Below are 19614 nucleotides of genomic sequence, written 5' to 3' on the forward strand. Positions count from 1 at the left end.
GATCTGAGCCTTCTACTGCCCGAATCAATCGATTGGCAAAATCCGAGAATGACTCAGATGGACCCTGGGCTATCTCTGCCCAGGGAGCAGAAGGTTCAGCTGTCCTGGAGAACCTTCTGAAGGCTGTCAGAGCTGCTTCTGTGGCCGCTATCAGCTCTCCTGGGCGAAGACATCTGAACTGGCCTTCGGGGGAACCTATCATACCTTCCCCACACCCTAACAACCGTGTCAGATTAGTTACCTCTCCCTGTTCCCTACCATTTGCTGGGTGTCGTGGGTCACGTGTCGCTGCAGCGACTACGGCCCTGAGCTGTGCCAACCACTCTTCCTTCCATAACATATACTGCACTGGCTCAAGTATCACCTGCATGAGGCTCTCTATATCATATGGAAGCAAAGGTCCCGGCACCATAATTGCCTCCAGTGCAGAAAGTGTAGCGGGTGATCGTAAACCCTTCTTCCCTATTGTCTCAGCGAGGCGAGTTACTACCTTTGGATCTAAAGGAATCCAAACAGGTCCCTGTCCCCTGATCTCTACAGGGAATGCCTTATAATCATCCAAGAGCTCCGCTGCTCTCATCTCCTCCCTTACCTGGCCCCAATCGATAAATAAGGCCCCTTTTCCCAAGTTAGCTGGGACCCTGGCCGTTTGGGAGGGCGGAACGGGTAGCGGGGGCAGAGCCGCAACCATCAATCGCTCGGCCCCTGAGGGCGGAGCCGCAGCCAGCAATACCTCGGCCCCTGCCCCTACCCGTGTAGGATCCTCCCCCTGACGAAAGCCATGCAAAGAGGGGTACTGGAGAGGATACAGTGGCGGAGCTGTCGGTGATGATGGCGACTCTTCCTCCTTCTTTTCCGGTGTTGGTGTTTCTGGCATGGTCGGTGCCTCCGGTGCCATCTTGTCTTGGGGCAGATCCTTGAAGGGGTTAGAGTCTCCCGGCCGCGGTGACCCCCCCCCGCCCGGATCCAAACCCAACAGATCTCTGGCAAGGTTTTTGGCAGTCTTTTCTTCCCTCGCCAACTTCAAAGCCCCCCGAATCGGACCCCAAAATTTAAGCACCGACGCCCCTTGGGACGACATAGCTCTCTGAGCGAGCGCTAATGTCAAAGAGTCCCACTTGCTGGAGTCATAAATCTCATAAGGAAAAGAGAGAAGTCCCTCCTTTTCAAGAAAAGAAAGAACGGTGGCCACCTCCTTCTTAGAAGGGGCGGTTTTCCCGCAGTACGTTTTACAGGCTTGATATAATACCTTAATGACGGATTCCATCGTCGCCCAGGGAAATCAAACCCTCCGCGACCTTCCACCAGCTACCAGCGCTGCTCTTAGCCCCAGGGGATCAGCCCCTCCGGCTCTTCCGCCGCCTTACCACGGCAGGCTCCTGCGTCCGTCCCGCAGCCGGCTGTCACACTTCCACAGGTGAGACTTCCTCACACGGGGCACCATTTGTCGCCTTTGTTCCGGCGACCCTGATTGAAGTCTCCTTGTGAAAGTGTTCCGACAGCCCCGGTCAGTTTCGCACGCTTCTCATGACACCAATATGGTGAGCGGCAAAATGGCCTTAATTGCAAGGAGTACACCCTTCTTAAAACTTTCCCCATGCCTTAGGGCTACTACCCTTGTCTCTGACCAATGGACATGTGGCATGTCCTGTTTCCTCCTTATTTGGTCTAACCTGTACTTCTCTCTTATCTTCAGGTCATTTGTTGCCATGGTTTCCCAGGGGCCGAGGGGCCCCTGTCGACCCTGGCGACTGCCCCAGACCATTCAGTTAACTACAACTACCTACAATAAAGGGAAGATGTCACTTCTACCCCCTTGCTAGTTTTGACTGTAATGCAAATAATTTCTAGACCTTCAAAAAAACTAACTTGATCTCCCAACCCTTCATGCCTCTCCTCGCCACCATTCCTATCCTCCAGTGAAACATATCCCAAAGAGAAACCTATTTAAGGTTAATTGAAAAAAAAAAAAAAAAAAAAAAAAAAAAAAAAAAAAAAAGCCATACAGCTGCAGGGAAAAATCTGTGCAGCTTTCAACTGGTGCAAGTTAATACAACAGAAGACTGCATGGATCTAACCAGAATACATTAGGAAGGCTGGCTGGGAGGAACAAGAGCAGAAACCATAAGCAAGCATAGTCACAGTTCTGCAGCCACCGTCTGGGCCAGCTTACCTTCATTAAACCACAATTCTTGGCTAAGGTCTGTCACATAAGGATATTCTATCACATCAGCTAGGCAAAAAATCAATCAACCAAAGAAAAGATAAGCTATTCTAATCTTCTCTTGGGTATCAGGAGGAAAAAAAAGAAGAAATACACAGCTCTTTTGCTATGCTTAAAACAACTGTCAACTTCCATTTAGGCAACACTGCTGATCTTGTAAATTCAGATTATAAAACCAATGTCAAAGTAGATTCAAAAGAAGAGATAAGACAGTTGATGAATAAAAAGAAAACACTAGCAGGAAATTAGAAAAGTGTAAGTTTACAAACACACAAAAAAATTAACCTATTGCATGAGAACAGGCTTTACTGATTGCTTCTTGTCTAGTTCCTCATGCCTTCCCCACACTGACTTTCAAAGATCTTATGAACTTCATAAACACATTCTTCTCAATCAATAATCAACAGTCTTAACATATTTTGCAACTTTTATTGGAACTAAAGATGCAGTTCTTCCAGTTAAAAGCTTCCAAAATCATCATCTATTGCCAACAAAAGCAACTAGTCTAATGGAGGAATTACTGGGTGGTGATCTGTGGCCTGAATTTACGCATTTGTTTAGACTGGATAGCTATATATAGTTGCCATGCCTAATCCCATTACAGCTTACGCTTATGAATCATCTGAAATAGGAGATCATTTCAGCACAGGGTTTGAGATTGCATTAGACCTTGTCCTGCCAAGAGTCTCTGAAATTCTGAGTAACAACCTATGGAGAGTCACACCTTTTGATGAATCAGCTCTGATACTTTTAGTGCCAATTATGATCAAGGAGCAGAAGTCTTTTATTTTATTTTAAATTGTTATTTCGTTATTATTTTTTAAGAGCTTTTTTACAGTGGAAAACTAACAGGACAGTCTCCACAATTCCTTAAACCAAATTGTTTCTTGTGGTTGAAAACCAAATTAAGCCAGCAAATTTACATTAGTAGTATGCTTACTTATGTAGCTATTACTCCCTACAGTGACTTACAAAAATGTGTAACAGATTCTCTACATTTGAACATTCAAGTAAGGAATACATAGAAACATTTACAGATGTAGACATACATGGCTATACACATGCATACTACATTACTTGCATACAAAAAAGGCAAAAAACCTAGCTTTTGTGTTCTGCATTTATGTAGAACAGATGTGATGATGTTTCTAGCCTTGCAGATGACTACAGGCAGTGCAAAATGAAATGGTGCGGTCTGATGCAACAACATATGAAATGATGAGATAATGAATGAGGAATTTTTCAGAATTTAAAACAAATACTTGACCTCAGAAACAACATACTGGAAAAAAAATAGTAATATTTAACTAAAACCTGGATATAAAAAAAATCAGAAATATCAGATTTAAATACAACACTAATTAGTTTCATCATTTGGTATTAAGTATACCAGTCAAGAATGAATGCCACACTGCACACACTGCCACTGGTGAGTTCTCTTTGCTGGGTAATCATTTTCTTTTAAGAAAAGTGATGATACAGTCAGGGAGCAAACAATACCTGAACTCTAATCATAAGCCTGATTTGAGTCAAAATTCAGCTTTGAAAAACTTTTTCAGCTTTTGATTTATCTCTTTATATTTGAAAGTTCAGGAACCAAACATGACAGAATCACAATACGTCAGGGATTGGAAGAGACCTTGGTAGATGATCTAGTCCAATGCCCATGTCAGAACCTAACCAAGGTTAATCAACGAGTCCAGGTGGGTTTTGAATGCCTCCAGAGAAGGAGATTGCACAGCCCATCTGGGCAGCCTGTTCCAAGTGCTCTGTCACCTTGAATAAGTTTAACATTTAAGCTGGATCTTTAGAACATCAACTAGATATGTTAGAACATCAACTAGACTGAGGCATCACCTCAAGCTTTCATCTTGAAAAAATTATTTCCAGACATGTTAAATCACACTACAAGGACAATCTACATGGTTTTGAATGACACACAAGACTTGAGTTGGTTTGAAAAGGTCACACGTTGTTAAAAGTCTAAACTCTTTAAAACTATATTCTAATATATAAGGCACAAAGAACACAGAAAAACTGTCTGCTGAGAACATAAATCAACAGTGCTTTCAGAGTTCAACGTTTTTCCTAAACTTTTAAATAAGCTATTTTTCTTGTGAGAAAAGATTGTAATATTCATTATCAATATTAGAACCATCAGCTGAGAGGAAAAAGGTAAATAAAACTTCTGATGAAAGTTTATCGTATCGTATTGATTAATTCATCTCCACCAACCATGAAAAGATTACAAGTGCTAGTTTTTAAATTTTTTTTTTATTTTTTATTTTTTTTTAATAAAATACACTATACTATTAGCCCTACAGTCCAACTCTAGTTATCTTCTTGGTAAGTATATAGAGGGTAGAGTGAGATTACAGAACTCAACCAGAAAAAAAAAAAAAAACAACTATATTTAACCTGTTAGGTTAAACACAGGTCACAGCAAGTACAAGTTTTACACAATCTGTAGATGTATCTTACCTAGTCTTGCCTGAAAACTTGAAAGAAAGGAGAAGTGACTGACAGATTACTAATTTCATTAGTGATTTAATTCTCTAATTACTAATTCTTTACATTATCCATGGTAAATCCAAGGGCCAACTTCTCTCTGTTCTCATAACTTAGGCATTTTGAAGGTTAGGTCAATTACCAGACCACTTGAGGAATTTAAGGAATTTGTTTCCTTATTCTTCACTTTCCTTACATCCTTCTGTACACCTGATAAAATATTCTTCCATACAGATATAAAGAGAAGCAAAGCTAGGGACCAAGCTTTCTCTAAAACTCCTACTAGTAGTTTCCCCTCTCATAAACTAAAAAACTATGAGAATTTTAAAATAAGAAAGACGAGGAATGCATGCAAAAATATTTGCCCAGAAAAGTATCATGTAGGAAAAACACCTGATGGAATGAGTAAATACTATCGAAAGTAGATATTTCCCCATCATCAATGAAATCAAGACGTGAGGTTGTTCTGTTACTGACTGCTGTCTCAAACAGCTTGAAGTATGTCCACAATGTAAAAAAAAAATGATGCTGGTAATTTAAAAAAGAAAAAAAAAAGGGGAGGAAGCTTTGACTTACATCTACTTGACTCAAATTGTCAATCGATAAACGTGTTAACTTCAGTGTGAACTTTGGTTCACAAGAACTGCCAAAAATTAAGGTTACAGAGCATGTATGTCTTTATGACCAATCACCCTAAGCCTCAGAGAGCTCTCCACAGAAAATTCTTGTCTACAAGATTAAAGCAGATCCCCCTCTCCAGGAAGATTAAGCACAACCTTGTATCTTTTTCCAGTCCACAAAATCTGTCCAAAGCACTATGACAGAACTCTAAGGACATAAAGGAGATGACAAAGTTCTCCTGAAACAAAACAAAAAATCCTTATTACATGAGTCCTTTCCAAACTCAAAACAGTACCTATTGAATTCAGATGATTTATTAATTATTTGCAGAAATTTCATCTAACTACTGTAACTGGTATGTCTGTCAGAACAGAAATACAAGAAATGCTGACCAAGATTTTGGCAAAAAACTGCATTATATATAGTAATTTTGCATGTAGCACTATTTTTCTCAAGGTTTCCTTGCTTTTGCAGGTTGACTATACTTTTTTCTCAGTAAAGAAACTCTAAACATATATACATATACATACCTTTATGTAGGCATAACTTCATATAAATTGAATTAATGGTATACTCTGCGTTTTAAACATTTAAATATATGTAACTATATGTACATATATATATATAGTAATTAGAGCTGCTACAGCTACACTAGAGACTAGTGGCAACTAGATTTAGAATAAACAAACAAAAAAAGCTTACCATTTTTATTCTCATAATCTAACTGGCATCACATAAATCTTTTGAATAAGAAGCTATAGGCTGCTTAATGATTCCCAAGGATAACTTCATTTTCTCTGTAGCTCTAAATGCGTTTCAGTATTTATTTTGAAAAGCAGGTTACTCTTTTAAATACAAAAATGACAAAACCCTTCTAATTAGAAGCCCAGATTTCTCGGTACCCAATGACACCCTGCACACTGTGTTTCCAGGAAAGAGGCCAGAGATAGTGAAAATTTTCTTGCACATTACAGATGATACAATTAAGAAAAAAACACAAAAAACACAAGTATAGAAAGACTACTATGTTACATGTTTCTTTCTTTGATTTTTTTCTACTTCTAAAACAAACAGTATATGTGCAGACAACACAAGAACATCTGGACACAATAATGAAAGCAAGCTGCCAATTCTTACCAGTAATTTTCATTAGAAGAGGGTTCATTACATCCAAAGAGCAACATGTGATGGACAGTGTCCATGCTAGCGTGAGGTTTAAAGTCAACTGAAAAACAAAATGATAAAATAAATAAGTTACCCTTACTCTCACTGCAATTTACACAAAAAAGAGCACTTTGAGTTAACAGTTCTCTGTAATACCGGAAACAAAGTACGTATCCCCCCCGACCATTTATTTACCTTTTTCACTCCACTTACAAGCTTTTCCTTAAGTTCATTCAACAGCCTTTCACCCAAGTAATTACTGTATCTCATTTAGTGATTGAAATAAAAAATTCCAAGTTTCCACTCAAAACCTTTCTATTTTCCCCAATAGTTAAATAAAACACTTAGTAGACATGCCAGTATATCCCAAATCACAGTTTTTGTAGTAACCAGTCATATGTAAATTTAGTTTCAAAATTTACACTTGTAATTTAGCAGTACTTTTTAAAGTTCTTTTTAGCTTTTTCATCAAAATACAAACATGAAGTTAGAGTTAAGAGCAACTATTATCTTGAACACACTGGTTGAAATCCTATCTTTTCTCAGCATTTCATGATTTACACTTTTGCTGCATCCTTGTGGGGACTATAGTTCAAGAAGAGAACTATGATTTATTCTTACTGACGTTGACAAACCCTCTGGAATGGAAAATAATATTCCCTACAAGACAACAGAATCCTGTTGCCGAAATACTTCTCATTGTTAGAAAATTGGAAAACAATGACATTCAGTACTCAAATGTCTGTTTGTCATTAAGTACCAGAAAGCCATTATTTTCATTTCTCAAATATTCAAGATCCTGTTCACTACTGAAAAAAAGTTACCAATATCACAGTGTAGTAATACTGATCATAAACTTACAATGACAGAATTTCTAAAAATAAAACAAGCTGAATTGTGTAACTTCCTCTGTTATTACAGAAATGCTGTGCCAGATGCAAGCACTATAAAGGAATTTTTCTTAATATGTGACAGAGGAATGGGCTGGAGCATTTTTAACCTTATTCAACAGCAGAACATCCAAAAAATGAGTCACTCCTGACATTAGACATAGACATTTAGGAGTCTCCAAGTTTTCAAGGATCTTCGTATGGTCAGACAATGAAGCTGTACACCACATAAGCCACTTCTGCTTCATAAATTTGCAAGTTTATCAGCTGACACAGAGCTTCTGAGGTGAACAATGATGTGGATTATTGTCCCAATTCTACAGAAGGAAAAAAAAATCCAAACAGACAGCTTTCAACCCTAGTTTTTGGGGCTTAGGTTTGTAGTGAAAAGTGAAGTAGTATTGCCAGAAGACAAGGCACGGAATTCAAAAGCTAGCTATCTTGAATATAAACCATGCAGCCAGGATGGGTTGTTAGGAAACAAGCATGATAGAGTTGAGGGTCAGGTTTGAAAAATAAGGGGTGTCTCCACATGTTGAGGGAAGAGAGGAAGGAAAGAGTACCACATATTCTTAAGAATGAATTTACAGAATCATTCCAGTTGCTTGAAAGATTAGAGTTCAAAGACTGTACATAGCCATCTTTTTACTAGAAAATTTTACTCAGTCCTTAGCCATAAAATTGATCTGCATTAGAAAAAGACCTTTTGTTTTGATATTTTTGTCATTAACAAAGCGAAACTATGATTAACTCATGCATGGGATAGATAACATGTCATACTATGCAGACTAAATTTTCCAAGTGTTTATGCTGCTGTTGCCAACATCTGTGAGAGGATATTTCTAAATAGTTCATAAGCAGCTAGAACAATTTTTCTTGCACAACTCAATACTTGTACAAAATGTACTGTAGGCAACACTTAGAAAGACAGCCTTCAATAGACAAATTCAACCACAGCGCCTCTCAACTGCAAATCTCTGCAGCCATTACAATGTCACTGTTCCTCTTTAATTCCATGCCAGCCTCTCATCTTTTTAATTACTGTCCAAACATCCTTTATTTCTGCACAATGTCTACTGCAGTGACATTCCAGTGTACGGCTAGGACCTTTAAGCACTGTTATAAGATGTACTTCAAACAGCTTAACAAGTAGTACTAGTACAGACAATATAATTAGCAAAGCAAAATCACATCGGTGTTTGAACCACTCGCATGCACTAGCTTAGCTCATCACTGCTTCTGAAAGAAAGCTGAAAGGCATCTCAGTCTGTCTGTGAGCTAAAGAAAGTTTTGCAGTCAGTTAACCTTTCCTATGTAGATATCTTCTTAGCAACGTTGACAAGCAAACACTATTACAAACACAGTTTTCAAAAAAAGTTTTTTTTTTTAAAAAAAGCAATTTAAAAATGATATAAGTTATAAAAGTCATGCAAACCAGCATGAGATTCAAGCCAAATACAATACCTGTTACTACCAAAGCCTTAAGAAATATCAAACCAAAGCTTCTAGTTATTCTTCTAGTTGAAAGCCACTACATTTTAAAATAAGAAGCATAACAAAATTCAATATTTAAATGACTGTGACAACTTGCAGAAGAAGGTTTTGGCCTAACAGAATATCAGCACCTGCCTTGACTGTTTTTACACAAGATAAACAAAAACAAAACAATTTTACCATCCCAAATTAGAAAACTAATAGGCATACCAGTATGCTGTTTACATATTGTAATACCTGACTGGAATTCTTTCTGTTCGCTTCCTGTTCACTGTTGCAAATTCACTCAAGATTGAGACTTTTCTTACAAAAGCCCTCAAAATGAAGTAGGTATTCAACATTTTTTAATAAAAGAACTTCTAGAAAGATACAGTTTATTGTTCTTTTTTTAACAAATGATTTACATGTACTTCATTTGTTAATCTTATTCTACATAATACAAAATACTCAGTTTGGAAAAAAAACCCACAAGAGTATAGTTTGAAAAGGAAAATCCCATTGCTACTTCCAATTTAGTTTCTTTTAGGTATAGCTGTTACATAAATTGGCACTTCTATATTTATTTTTTTTATTTTTAATGCATAGATAAGCACTACAGAGTGATTACTGAAATAAGTTCCATTACATAAAGTAAATGTGAATTCAGTCTGAATCTGCAAGTACTACTTTGAGCAACAAACTTTAGAAGGAACAGAGAAGAACAAACAGGACAGTAATCAAAGCGTAGTAAAGGTGTATGCTTAAAAAAATTGATTTCTTGGATGTTCATCTTTAGGAGTGAAAACTCAATAATTGTTGTTATCCTTAAAAAAATTTTTTTTTTCAGTATAATTTAATTAATACACCAGAGTATCACATGAGTGTTCACAGTTTGGTAGATTAGATATTAGAGGTCTTTAATATAGCACAGGCATTATCACTTTTTAATAGGGAAGTTTATATATACCATACCAGAGAAACAACCTTGCAGCACGCAAGGAAGAAAAATAATAAGTTCTACAAAAGGCCTCTAGTGCAAAACTTGCTCTATATCTACTTATAATTTGTTAACAGTCCTTAAATTTGCTCAGTTTCTTCTTTTGTTACTGCCCAAGAACGGACCCTCAACTAATTGGTAGGCTCTGGTACAGCACCCTCCCAATTTTGCAGTATGAAGTTATACCCCTTGCTCCTGTGCTAGTTTAACAGTCTGCTAGTTTCAAATCTTCAGGAAATAACAAAGCTGAAGACAGAATTCTAAGTCCTCAAATATAAATTTGATAGGAAATACTGGAAAGTTATGGACAATATTTTCTACTTACTAATGCGCGCAGTACAACCTATGTGCAATGCTAAAAAAAAAACACCAAAACAAGTCGTATTTCATCAAAACTGCCCTGCTGCATGTTCTATTAACGGACAGAACTTGTTCTTCCAGGCCCTTCTGAAGAACAGACTAAACGGAGGCAAACAGGAAAATGAAGGAAAAAACAAAAGTGAGAAAATTTAGTTGGCAGTATTATGTAAATAAATTGAACTGGGGGCAGGAACATAGGTTCTGGTCTCAGATTTACCACAGAACTATATCAGCAACTCAGTTTTATGTTTTCATTCTGTGTATCATTCACATGTATGTGCCTTTTGAAGTTCCAGAGAACACACACTATCTTTTCCATATCTCAGTGAATGGCAAGTCAGTGCAACAGTACATCTGTTAGTTGTCAAACGCTATCACAGTAATTAATGAGACTTATTTACACAATCTATTGCCAATCCAATGAATGCAGACTCTGCTTAAACCATTTAAAAATGTAGACAAGATGCTTTTAAAAATAAAAATTTAGTTCCACGTCAATTTTGTGCTTATTTATGCCACAAAAAATAAATCTGTGCAAGTAAGTAAATATCAAGTTCTGTAACATTAACAAAGCATTACCCAAAACATCACTACTCATCGTGTTTCTTGAGTAGCAACGCCTATAGCAAAAAAAAATCTCTTGCCTGAGAAGAAGTTATAATTCGTTATTCATGTATTTCTTAAGGTAGGTCAGTTAGATATACCCTACATTTTCTGCAATTAAATAAGTTTCAATCTAGTTCTTTCGATAAACAGACCACTTCTGTTGGTTCTAACATTGGAACATTGACTCTAACATTGGAAATCCATTCAGTTGATATCACTTTTCAGTGACTTCACTGAAGACAGATGGAACTGATCACATCCTTAAGATTGACCACATTTCTCTCTATTTTGGTGGAAGTGACCAAAGAAAAAAGCGATCCTAAATTATTTTCAAGCCATTCAAATATAAGAGGTTTTATGCAACACTCTTGTGGGAAACAATTATGTTCACAGAATAGAATGTTCTCATTAATTTTTCAGTGAAATTCCTCTTCCTGTCCAAAGTTCCTTCTAAATACTAGAATGGTTTTGTTTCCAGACTTTACACTGCTTTGCAATACATTTACTCAAGCATGGTGATCATTGGAAAGCTGAAGATAAAAAGCTGGTAAAAACAAAACATCTGAAGAATAGAAGCTATTCACTTTTCAGATTAAAAGAAATGAGTTGCCTGGCATGAGTCACATTGAGATTTTGCAGAAAACTGGACTTTTAACAAAACTGCTTTAGTCAATCCTTCTAAATGCATATAACAGAACGTATTTTTATGGACTTTATACACGTTAGCACCAAATGACAGATGGAAATGTGCAGCAATCTAATAAAGATTTGAGCTATGCAATTTTGCAATTCAATGAAGCACTAAATCTAAATTGCACAATCAACAGGTTAGTGGCATGCCCTTCTATGAATTACTTGAAAGCAAAAAAGTCAACTGCACACACTGCATAGTAAATACAGTTTATTAGAAAATTAACATGAACATCAAATCCATTGTATACTCTTGTGGGTTGCTGTTGGTTTTGTTTGTTTGTTTTTGTTTAACTTTTTTTCCCCTGGGGTCAAACAGCCAAAGTGTAATTTCACTGTTAGAAGCCAACTTCTGTACCAAACCAATATATGGATAAAGAATTGAAAAAGTCTTTTTCACTTAACATAAAGTAACAAGAAAATCTGAAAATGAGATTCTATTTCCAAAGGATTTCCACACAGAAATTAACGTGGAACAACAGTTCCTCAAAACCCTACAACAAAAGCTACACGGAATTTCCATCACATTATTCTAAATGGCAACAGGGAATAAAAAACAGATTTCAATTTAAAGAACATTCTGATAATGAAACTTCCATCAGGAAAATCATCACCTTTACTCTTTATCAGAACATTTCACAAGCAAGAAAAACATCAAAAGTGCAGTGAAGAGCCTCTTTACAGATTCGTTGTTTTGCAAATCCATTTCGGTACTATTTCCAAGTGTTTGTCTGCCACCTTATTCATGTGATAACATTAAAAAAAAACCAAAACCAAAACAAAACAGAAGGAAGAGTTTAGGTTGCTTTTGCTCTATTTTGTTTCTTTTTCATTTGCTTTTTTGCCTCTTAGATAAATAAAATCTTACCACAGCCAAAGCTGACTGTAAGTGCAAAGGATTTACAGTCTACACCAGCAGGTAAATAAACAGCCTGCTCAGTGGAGCAGAATTAAGTATCCATCCAGAGGACAGAAAGCCAATACTTCACAAATGGGACTGTTTGATATTGACTGCCAGAGGCATTTGCATGCAGCTCCTTAACTACTATTACTCATGAATCTCTCCAGATACAGTTTGTTATCTTGACTCTAAGTAGCTTTTTCTAGTTAGTTTCTGCATTAGCCATGACGAATGCATTTTAGAAACTCTGACAGGCAAAGATTAAGTCAATACAAGTCAAATTTAAAAAAAAAAAAAAAAAAAAAAAAAAAAACAATAGACCTTTAGATTCTTCAAAATGGCTTGCTTAAGCTCTTCAAATTAACCAACACTCACCTACATAGGCTTCATCATCCACTGGCAGGGGTACTGACATGCAGAGGTAGGTATCAGACTGCTCAAAGACAAAAGAACAGAAATTCCCTTAAAATAGGGCATTCTTACAATGAAAAGAAAGTACCAGAATTCTTTCAAAGAATGAAAACAGGGAGAAAAACTGAAATATTAAGAAAAAAGAATTAAGAAATTATACACTTATAAATCTTGGCACTGAGATTATTTGCAATAGTTAACAAACACCACACTCTCTGCCTGACAAAAAATTTGAAGGGGTAACAGTATTCTGATGATGTCCAAATAAGCAGCATAAATCCATGTCTGATACGTTAAAATGACAAATATTACTAAGTTTCTGATTTATTGTATTCTTGTTATGCATTTGTTCAATATTTAATAACTTCCTATATTCTAAGAATAAAGACTATCTCAGAGCTAAACATTTTTCTACCATTAGCCGTATGTCTTCTTAATCAAAGATGCATTTAACTGGACAAAAAAGGGTAAAAATACAATGCCATTGCAACAGTAATCATAGGAATACATTTATTTATTTTCATGCATCTAATTATGTGGTAATCAATGAAATTATTTTTCACTGGACAATACAACAAACATCACATGCCCTTCAAAACAAAGAACATTATTAACTAAAAAATTAATAATAAAATCAATTTGCAATTTTCTTGCTTAAACATTGTAAAGGACTAGCAATTTCCTGGAGCAATTGGATGAACAGTACAGATGAGATACAGAATAATAGGCAGTCCATGCAGAAAACATACAAAGAATGACTTCTGCAAGACGTTACAGCTGCCTTAGTAACCTAAAAGACTTTGAATTTAAAGTGCTCAGCTTGTCAGATTTTGAATTATTCTTGGATTTAAATAGAAAAATCAATTAAAACACAAAACCAGTAGACCCAGAGCAGTAATCACAAATACCCAGATGTGAAATCTCTACAAGTACTCTGGAACACAAAATAATGTCCCTGAAAACAAAACCGGGCAAATTTTTGTAAAGGAAAGCTCTCAGCTCTCTCCATTGCTCATCAGCAAAACAGTGAATCATTGGTACAGCATGAAATCATTCATCTTAAATGCATGTGAACTACAAAAGCAAAAAATGCAATCAGGTTTATTTTTATCTACTAGGTGGAGGCCAGTTCCCTATAACAGCACCATGTAGGAAAAAAAAAAAAACAAAAACTAGTTGCTTTACTGAGATATTTGTCCAAAGATTATGTAGAAAGTCAACATTGCTGTAAGGAATTAATTCATTTCCATGTTTTATTTAGATGTAACAGAGATTACAAGGTCAGGGATGTGGCTTGTGTGTTGACAGCTATGCTATTATCTAATTTAAACATTATTTTTCAGCTTTAAGGTTGTTTAAAAACGAAAATCTTATAGTAGTGGTACTTCACTACATCCATGAACTCTAAGACCAATAAGATGTCCTCTTTCACTATTACTTGCCAAAATGGATGAAAACAAAATTCCTGCTAAAAAACACTTCAAGTTAATGAGAAAATAATATACACTGAAAATAGGCTTAAACAATTAAATGCAGCTGAGAAGGAATGACAAGTACAATGCTGATAAAAGTATGTGATTACACAAAGCACTGATGTTCACAGATAAGAAATTTGCACTGGTGGTTTGCTTGAAGACAGAAAAGATAAACATAGGTCAGCTGATACAAATAGTTTGAATGCCTTTGTGAACTCCAGGTATATGCATTTACAGAACATACAACAGCCATTTATAAATTGAAAAGGAAATAGCTTATTTTCTATTTAGCTGGGATTCAGAACTTCAATTAGAAACTTCAAGTTCAACAGCAGCAAAGCTGCTCCAATGGAGATGCTATAAAGAAGCCATATGAACAGCATGTCACTGAGGCTGTTCATTCATCCTCTTTGAAGCCTTTCTACAAGCACTACCAAATTTATATCATTTGTGAAGAACATGCGATTTCTCAGATTAGCTAGCTGTTGATCTGAATAAAAGTTCCACTTTCTTGCACTACATGACATCACAGTGATCCAGTTGAAGCATAAGATTTTCTTTTCATAGAAAAACACATAATGAAGGACAACATAGAACACACAGGTGTTACTCCAAAGATACTAATCTTATATTCGCAATTAAACTAATTTATGTGTTCTCTAGTAATTTTTTCATCTTTCCCACGTAAGTTACTTTAATTCAGAACTCAAGAACTAAATGCAGTCATAACAAATACAGCAGTACATTTATCACTGCATTTTAAAAACTGCACTTGTTTCCCTGCTCACTGGTTCACTTTGGCATCTTTTTTGACTAGATACAGAGTTACAAACAGGCCTTAAAACTGCATATGAACACCTAGAGGGCTAAGAAATACATGAAGAAGATAATGAGTTAGTAAGAGGCCACTACCGAAGAATATCCTCTCTAAAGAGGATAATTCAGCTCCATTCTACTTATGCCATAACATCCATTCCACTTAGTGCCAGTGAATACAACATCCATTCCACTTAGTGCCAGTGTTGACTGTTGTGGCATAAAATGCTTTTGATTATCTCTTTCTGTGAACTGCAAGAAAACAAAGACTGCCTTTTCTGCATTTCTTCTCACTATGCATATTGTGCATAACTTGCATAAATACGAACCAAGTTTCCTGCTGCTAGAGTAGGTCAGTGTGGAAGGAGGAAGGGATGGGAAGGAGAAAGGGAAAAAAAAAGATGAGACAGAGAACATAAGAGCTGGACTACATATGAGGTTAGGTGTTATTTTTGCTTATCTTCTTCACAATTAGTGTCGCATGTTGCTTTCTATTGCTGCCTGCCTTCCCCATCCCTCTCACAAAACTATACGGGAGAATACAATTTGTCTTCATAAGCATTGCTAGATACAGATACACACGCATATTTCCCATCTAACAATTATCCCAGCTTTTTGTTGATGGTGTTGCTTTTTTTCTTTTTGAATGGGAAGAGACTGACCCCTTCATACACGATTCCCAATATTTTAACTAATGATTAATCATGCCATATCACTAGAAGTTACATAATTAGAAGTGTTCGCCCTGAAGAATTAAGAGTACTTTTCACTCTCTCTGAAAGGGATGCTTAGTATTTTGTTGCAGACAAATAAAATACAATAGAGACTCTCTCTCTGTTTGTACTTACTGGAATGATGCCACTTACTCTAAATTTTATGTTCCAGGAGGCTGCTCCCCTGTAACTGAGAGCCTCATTCTCCTTTCACTATTTTTTGAAAGTGCTATCTGCAACAATGAGTCATCATCTACTGCAGCACAACATCCTACTCTTTCCAAGCATCTGCAGCCCTTTTAAAGAGATGTGTCTTTTAATGACATACATAGTTCCCTGCATTGCCTCACTAAAGAAAATGAAAATTAGACATTGTTTATCTTGCTAAATAAAACTTCATTTGAAAGTGACAGCAGAATTTTAGACTTAAAACGTGAATCTCAAAAATGCTGATGTTAAATATTAATTCTTCATTTTTACTGTCTTGGTTCGGTAAGCTATGACATAAATAAGCTATGTCAAACCACAAAGATATACTGATAATACTTCCTGGAATATTTCAACGTTTTAGAATGTTAAATCAAAAGTATTATTCATGTAAAAATGCTTTCTGGCATTCTCTCTCAGCTTGTCAAAGTTGTAATAATGTTCAATTTACTGCACCTAAAATTGAACTGAGAAACTATCTGAGATTTGGTGTAAACTGCAATTTTAATCTGTCTTACCAGCACAACTGTATAAGTTTCATTTTAATAAATCTCATAATTTAAGTTTCAATAAGCTCTAGCAATTAATTGTAAGAAATCAATATTAGAAATAAAATTTGTCAGATGAAACTATTTTTCTATTCTTTGAAACTCTTTTTCAGATTTCCATTTCTCACTGGACATGCACACATTATTAAAGTTACCATTTTCTTCATTCACCTCAAGTTAGTCATACTTCAGGCAAGACTTTATTTCTCTAGCCCATTGAAGAAAAAAAAAAAAAAAAAGAATAATTGGCAAAAAGAAAAACTATACTTCTCCCACCTGCTTGGGTGTCACTCCAGGCATACGAATGTCCAAAGCAAAATCTGACAGCCCAAATGAAATAACTGGCCTGGTGCTCCCAAAGCATTCACTGGAAAGAGATCTGGTAGCATCTTTATACCTTAAAAATAAGAAGGGAACATAAAGATAAATATATATTTTAAAATATATTTTAAAAAGATCTGTATTAGAAATAGTAAAGAAATCTGACAACACAGGAACGATTTGGAAAATTCCCTACTTCATTAGGTCATAAAAACATCTCCATTATCAAGCAATTACTGAAGTAATTCCTGTGAAAAAATTAGATGTATTAATCTCATCTAAATCCCTGTCTTAGGTACACAGATGTACAGATAAAGAACTAATGCACTAGTATATGTCAAGTACTATTAATCACTCAAGACAGATTGATGTTTTGTTTAGGAATACGTATCTGCTGTATAATTCAATAAGGAGAATTTATTTTTTTTTAACTTCCAATAATATGACATTTATAGCAATTCCCACTGCCAGTAGAGAAGCAAAACAGTAAGTTTTAGAACTTCATGTGAATATCAAGGTCTATATTGACGGCAAATGACAAAAAAAAAAATTGAAAAATGAAAAAATACAGTTGAACACCTTTTGGAGAGCTAAGAGGCTTTCTCTTGTATTAACTAGATTAAGTTTGTCTATTCAATCTTACAGAAACTTATGTTTACTCCTTCTCCAATATTTCTAAGGATTGAGCAGTTTAAGATGATTTTTTTTTTTTTTCTGTTGGAACAGCTTTTTACACTGCCAAGCTAATAAGAGCAGGGGAAATGTATTTACTCGCTGTGTAAAGACTCAAATATACCTGTGGCACTATGTAACACAATGTATTCATTTTTGTTTTTATCATCCCAATGACAGCCATCCTTAACTTCTATTTTAATGAGCTATTTGTGGAAAAAAAAAAACAAACAACCAAGAGTTTGTCCTCACTATGACAAGAGTGACACTTCAAGTAGAATGCAGAACAAGTGAGCAAAACCAACCAACCAACATGCACATTTTTATCAAGGACATGCTTTTTCATACATTTATTGTATTTCCATACAAAGGTGAGGGTAGCACTAAAAATCATGCATTCAACACATAATGTCTTTCTGCATAACCCACCTTTTGAAGACAGAAAGTGGGCTTCTAAAACCCAAACAGATGTTTTGAAGAACAAAAATCAGTACTAGCAGGTTGTTAACGAAGCCAGCCATGTCCACCCTGCAGTTCCTGGCCTGATTAAGGGACCAGAAAAAGGGCAGCACAGCTCTATCAGCTGACTATTAGGCAACAGCAGCATTAATTCATTACTTCATTTTTATGTGCTCTGCAGGCATCCTGCTTCTGACAGACCATCTGTCTTGGAAGGTGATGCACTGTAAATCGGGAAGGTGGATGATGTTATGTTGTCTTTATTACTAGCTGTAAAAATCTGTTGAAGGGTTTTCCCTTGGAGACAGATGAGACTGCGCCTCTGCCCACTTAAGGAGCCAAAATGAAGTAGCACTCTTGATGCTTCCTCCCCAAGTGGCACAGTCAGATTTGTGTGTTCCGTATCAGTCCATGGTGCCAGAGACACCCAGTAGCATCACAGAAACCAGCTTCAGTCATCTTTTAGAACCTGTAAAAAAACAAGAGGATAAAAGATGACTAACACATTACAGCATCAGTTCTCCGCAAATCCCTGTCAAGAGTTTTTGAAACATTAGTAAGCGTTGTCACAAGGTACAGCCCAAGCCAGTGAAGAACGCACCTCATTTGAGTCCTCTCCCACTCATCCAATGTCAGAAACTGATACATTCAATATGGACATAGAAAACTCACTCAAGAATACATTTTAAAACAGCACAAAGAAAAACAAAACAAAACATTTATAAGCAAAAGGCAAAACTATATATTTCACATATACAACAGTATAGTATAATGTGTTCTGCATGCAGCTAGAAGAGCCAAACACTGGCACAGCAAAAATGGAGCTCTAAGAATTTTAAGAACTATCACTAAAAGTTTCTGCATTAGTAGCAGACTGAGATACTTCATTTTTAAAACAACAATGGAATACTATACCATTCTGTCTTAATATACCTGTTGTTTATGTACCGTAGTGCATATCTGATAGTAACAAATTGTTTTCAGAAATACAAAAGCAAGACTGCTTTACACTACTTGTATACTGTTTCTATATTCTTCTGTTAATGCTATTTCAGCTTAAGACATTACTATTCATATTGCTTTAATTAAATTTAACCTTAATGGCCCTTATATCGCTACACTGGTTGATTACACACTTCAAATTCACAAGTTCACAAGGGTTTTTTTTAAGAATGTTGGAAAATAAAAGTGTGTGTTACTGAAAATATACACTAATGTTTGGGCTTGTTTTTCAGCATTTACAACTATCTAAGAAGAAAAAATCTCAAAGACAAAGAAAATCAACCCTTTAAATGTGTTAGTAATTTGTTTAAAATAAACATTAAATAAAATATAAACGAAAAAAAAATCTATCCTTTGGATGCTGAAAACACAGTGAAAATATTGCTACGAAGATGAAGAAACAAAGGATTCTGAAACTCATGAGTTTTAATAAAAATCACTTCCCATCTCAGGGCACACTCACCAAAAAGGATTCTATATGAAAAAAAGTGCTTCCAGACTGAAGCCCATGCTGGCAGCTTGCCTGTGTAGCAGCTACACCAGATTTGCACTGAGC

General features: G+C 35.9%; 1 protein-coding gene across 1 annotated transcript in view; it reads right to left on the reverse strand.

Annotated features, from left to right (window-relative positions):
- PAM (peptidylglycine alpha-amidating monooxygenase) overlaps positions 1-18118 on the reverse strand; it is a gene marked incomplete at both ends in the record, with an annotated part of 75743 nt that extends 57625 nt beyond the window's left edge. Inside the window, 4 exons of the mRNA XM_079548911.1 lie at positions 6491-6578; positions 12810-12867; positions 16881-17001; positions 18027-18118. Coding sequence (XP_079405037.1) covers positions 6491-6578; positions 12810-12867; positions 16881-17001; positions 18027-18118 — 359 coding nt within the window. The remainder of the gene's footprint in view (positions 1-6490; positions 6579-12809; positions 12868-16880; positions 17002-18026) is intronic.
- Between the last annotated feature and the right edge of the window lie 1496 nt (positions 18119-19614).

The sequence above is a fragment of the Tetrao urogallus genome, assembly GCF_951394365.1.
Source record: "Tetrao urogallus genome assembly, chromosome: Z".
In the NCBI taxonomy this organism is placed as follows: domain Eukaryota; kingdom Metazoa; phylum Chordata; class Aves; order Galliformes; family Phasianidae; genus Tetrao; species Tetrao urogallus.